General features: G+C 33.9%; 1 protein-coding gene across 2 annotated transcripts; it reads right to left on the bottom strand.

Annotated features, from left to right (window-relative positions):
* Positions 1-458: 458 nt before the first annotated feature.
* Positions 459-2,164, bottom strand: LOC100819737 (G-type lectin S-receptor-like serine/threonine-protein kinase At1g34300). Of its 2 annotated transcripts, none has more exons than XM_014767482.3 (2): positions 2,029-2,164; positions 459-1,864 (listed from the first exon to the last, which is right to left on the bottom strand). In XM_014767482.3, exon 2 carries the CDS (start codon positions 1,761-1,763, stop codon positions 666-668), a length of 1,098 nt encoding a protein of 365 aa, XP_014622968.1. In that variant the 5' UTR covers positions 1,764-1,864; positions 2,029-2,164; the 3' UTR covers positions 459-665. The 2 variants fall into 2 exon arrangements, with proteins under 2 accessions (XP_014622968.1, XP_006597777.1); XM_006597714.3 differs by having other exon boundaries at positions 1,970-2,074.
* Between the last annotated feature and the right edge of the window lie 1,787 nt (positions 2,165-3,951).

Here is a 3,951-nt window from a genome sequence, read left to right as displayed (position 1 = left end):
TAATACATTAGAGTTCATAGTTCTTACCAGTGGCCTGATGACCAAATAATATAAGAGTATTGAAGATTGATGAAGTTGTCTTCTTGGAGATGTTAAAGTCAAATGACATGTTTCAATGATAGTATTTACGAAACATTTGGGAGAAGCATATCAAAGTTTGCATAGCATAAGCATGTTTTTGAAAAGACGAAGTTTAGAAATTTTAATTGAAACAATTCAAATTTTTAATTTTTAATTTTTAATTTTAAATCTCTAAAATGTTGTTTAAATTTATATTTATCTTATTTTAGGATATAGTTTAGATTGTTATTACCTATAAATTATAAATTTATTTCCTCTTTTAAGATAAGAGGCAAGATCTATAAATAAATTCTTTTCACATGAAAAGAACCACCAAAGACAAGAGAGGAGTCATGTGAAGGGAGGAAAACTTAAAATGACCATGAACACAATATCAATGAAGCTCCTTAACAATATATCTTATTTCATTTACAAATATATCTCAGCACACAAAAAAAACCATCAAATACATGACTACGAACAGTAAACTAACAAACTGAACCTTGATTGCGAACACTCACCTTTCCACAAAATTAAAATAAAGTCAATTTTGCCACAATACCAACAACTTGCATTGATGGATCTTTTGCGTCATTGAATAAATTTTAGGTAGAAGCTGATTCAATCTCGAGCTTCGTCACAATAGGAGGAGCAGATTGAAGGCTGGATTCAGTTACCATCACAGAAGAAACTGAACCAGCACTTGTATCAGTGTTGGTCTGTGATGCTGGGAGTGGAACAGTCCCATCAATCATGTGCTGAAATGGGTTTAGAGGTTTTGGAATTTCAATTGAACCCTCCAACATTTTCACCACAACACTCATTATAGGTCTTGATTCTTGCCTATACAGAACACATAATAGAGCAACCTTAACCATTCTTTCAGCAATCTCTCTGTTTTGATCCTCTATCCCACACGCTACAATTAATTCCTTTGCTTCTTCAGCCTCAAATCTTTTCCAAACCCATATAGGAAACCATTCCTGGCTTTCAGCATGGTCTATGTCAAGGTTTCTTCTCCTGCCTAGGATTTCAAATAATAGCATGCCAAAGCTATAGACATCACATTTATGAGTTATAGGAAAATTTGGCATCCAAAGCTCAGGGGCAGCATAACCAGGAGTTCCCCTACCCCTAGTCAGGGTTATATGAGTATTTTTCCTGTTGCAAACTTTGGCTAAACCAAAATCAGCTACTTTAGGATTGAGGTTCCTGTCCAAGAGAATATTTCCTGGTTTGATGTCATAGTGGATTATTCTTTGTTGACATTCTTCATGCAAGTAAGCAAGGCCTTTGGCTGTCCCAATTGCAATCTCATGAAGCTTTTCAAATTCTATGGTCCTATTTTCATCAAACAGATACTTGTCAAGAGAGCCATTCCCCATGTACTCATAAACCAGAGCTCTCATGTTTCTGCCAAAGCAAAATCCATAGAGCCGAACCAGATTGAAATGGTGAACATTGCCAACTGTCCCCACTTCTGCCATAAACTGCTCCTCAATTATCTTGTCAGAATTCCCATGTAGAACCTTCACAGCTACAATTGTTCCGTCGCTAAAAACTCCCTTATAGACTGCTCCAAAACCTCCTGACCCCAACAAGTAAGTGTAGTTATCAGTTGCAATTCTTAGATGCTGATTTGTAAATCGGATAGGCTTCATCCTTTCCATCTCGTTCAGAAATTTATCCATAGTAAGTGACATAAACTTTGAGTCTGGAGTAAGTATTCCAGCAGGTATTGATTTGCAGTTGGGCTGGAGCCATACCAAAATACAAAATATCACAAAGAAGATACCTGCAAAGCCTGCAATATGTTAACAATATTAGGTCAGAACTCAAATCTTGATCACCAAACCAGAACAGAAGATGAAATCAAACTTAGAGATTCATAGGTTAATTAAAATCATACCCACGATTATGAGAGTTACGGGAGACATTAGGCAAGAGATAAGAATTGAATGTACTTACCCCCAGTTTATTTGCTTTGTGAAGCTGAGCAATATTTAGTATATATTAGTCAGGGAGCATCACAATCGAACAAAACGCGTTTTTGGTGGATTTTGAAGATTTTTAAACACAGAAGTTTCGCACCAAAAGACTAAATTAATTAATAGTATGTTAGTGTTGGAATTGGGTTAAATGCTTTCTCTTGTCACGGGAGACTTCGATAGACGACAGTAAAGTCTTCAGCTTCTGTCTTTTGATTTTAAGTGGAGTCAATTTAATTCCGTAAAAGTTGTCATTTCTCTTTATGTAAATGTACATTTTTGTTCCTGAAGGGGTAAACTAGTAACAATTTAGTCTTTCAAAGAATGAGAAAAAAATTTATTTAGTTCTAGATGTGTGAAAAGTAGGACTACTTTATTTATAGAATCATTTTGTCACTAAATTGGAATATTCATTGATTAATTTAACATTAAATTATTAAGTTTATAACTAATTTGTCATTAAGTTGTACGGTGGTAAAAAATTGTCACACTTTTTACTCATTCAAGGAAAAAATCAAAATTTTATTCTTTCATGGATTAAATTATCACAAGTTTACACATATAGGGACAAAAATGATCTTTTATCCTTTCTCTTTCTCAATAGAGTTTTGTGTCTATTTGAAAATCAATGCTATGTTTTTGTATCTTAAAATCAATGTTGTGTTTGCATCTTAAAACTAATACATATTTTTTATGAGGAAGAATCAAAGATAAGTATCAAAAAATTTACAATGACTTGCACATTTTACTTAATCAACTGAGCTAGGCTCGACAAATCAATACATGTGCATTTGAAAAAGTACTATTAGTTAGACCTCATCACTTACATTATCATTGAGGATACCAACAGAAAGGAATGTGTTGCTGCAAGAGCCAAAGCTTTATCTGCCAAGTCAAATATGGTGCAAAACAAAACCACTCAGAAAAGGTACAGTCACAAAAATGATCACAATAAGAATAAAAAATGATTTCCCACGTGATCTTGCTTCTAACCCCACCTTCAAGAAAAAAGGGAAATTGTTTTATATGTGGAGATCTAGGACATTATGCACCATAATGCAAGAATTGAGTGATAAGAAATGGAAATTCGTCCAAGCCTAGTACTAACTTGGCTGAAAGAGATGACATAATTGTTGTAGTCATTTCTCAAGTCAATGTTGTGACAAATGTGAGCAAATGGGTGGTAGGCTAAGGCTACTTGCCACATCTGTGCTAATATAAATGTATTTACCTCTTGCGCTGTTGTGGGGGATGGAGAAAAACAAGTCTAACTTGGTGATTCTAGGACTATTCTAGTTCTAGGAAAATGAAAGGTTATTCTCAATCTCACATAGAGGAAGACACTGATTTTGAGTGATGTGCTACATGTTCTCACCATCAGAGCCAACATGGTCTCTGTAGCATTGTTGGGGAAGGTTAGGGGGTTAAAGTGTCCTTTGAATTCTACAAAATTGTTATGACTAAGAATAATGTGTTTGTGGAAAAGGAATATTGTGATTCGGGACTCTTTGTATTAAATGTTTCTGAAGTGAATATTATAATGGAAATGCATTTACTTCTGCATGTATGATTAATTCCTATTATAGGTGGCATCCTAAATTAGGACATATGAATCACTTATGTTTTTAAGTTGCAATGGTTAGGCTTAATCAACTTGCATGATCATCAAACTAAAAAAATGTGATGTATGTGTTCAATCAAAATTATCTAAAACTTCTTGTCCTTCTATTTGATCAAGGTGAAATTGAATTGCTTGGTTTAATTCATTCTAATCTTGTTGATTTATAACAAACTATATCTAGAACAGGTAACAGTTATTTTGTAACTTTTATATATGACTTCTCTTGATGTGATAGAGTTTACTTGATTAGACATAAAGATGAAGCGTTTAACATGTTTTTAG

The sequence above is a fragment of the Glycine max genome, chromosome 15 (assembly GCF_000004515.6).
Source record: "Glycine max cultivar Williams 82 chromosome 15, Glycine_max_v4.0, whole genome shotgun sequence".
In the NCBI taxonomy this organism is placed as follows: domain Eukaryota; kingdom Viridiplantae; phylum Streptophyta; class Magnoliopsida; order Fabales; family Fabaceae; genus Glycine; species Glycine max.
Note: the sequence above shows the minus strand (reverse complement) of the source record. Positions and strands in the feature narration are given on the sequence as shown.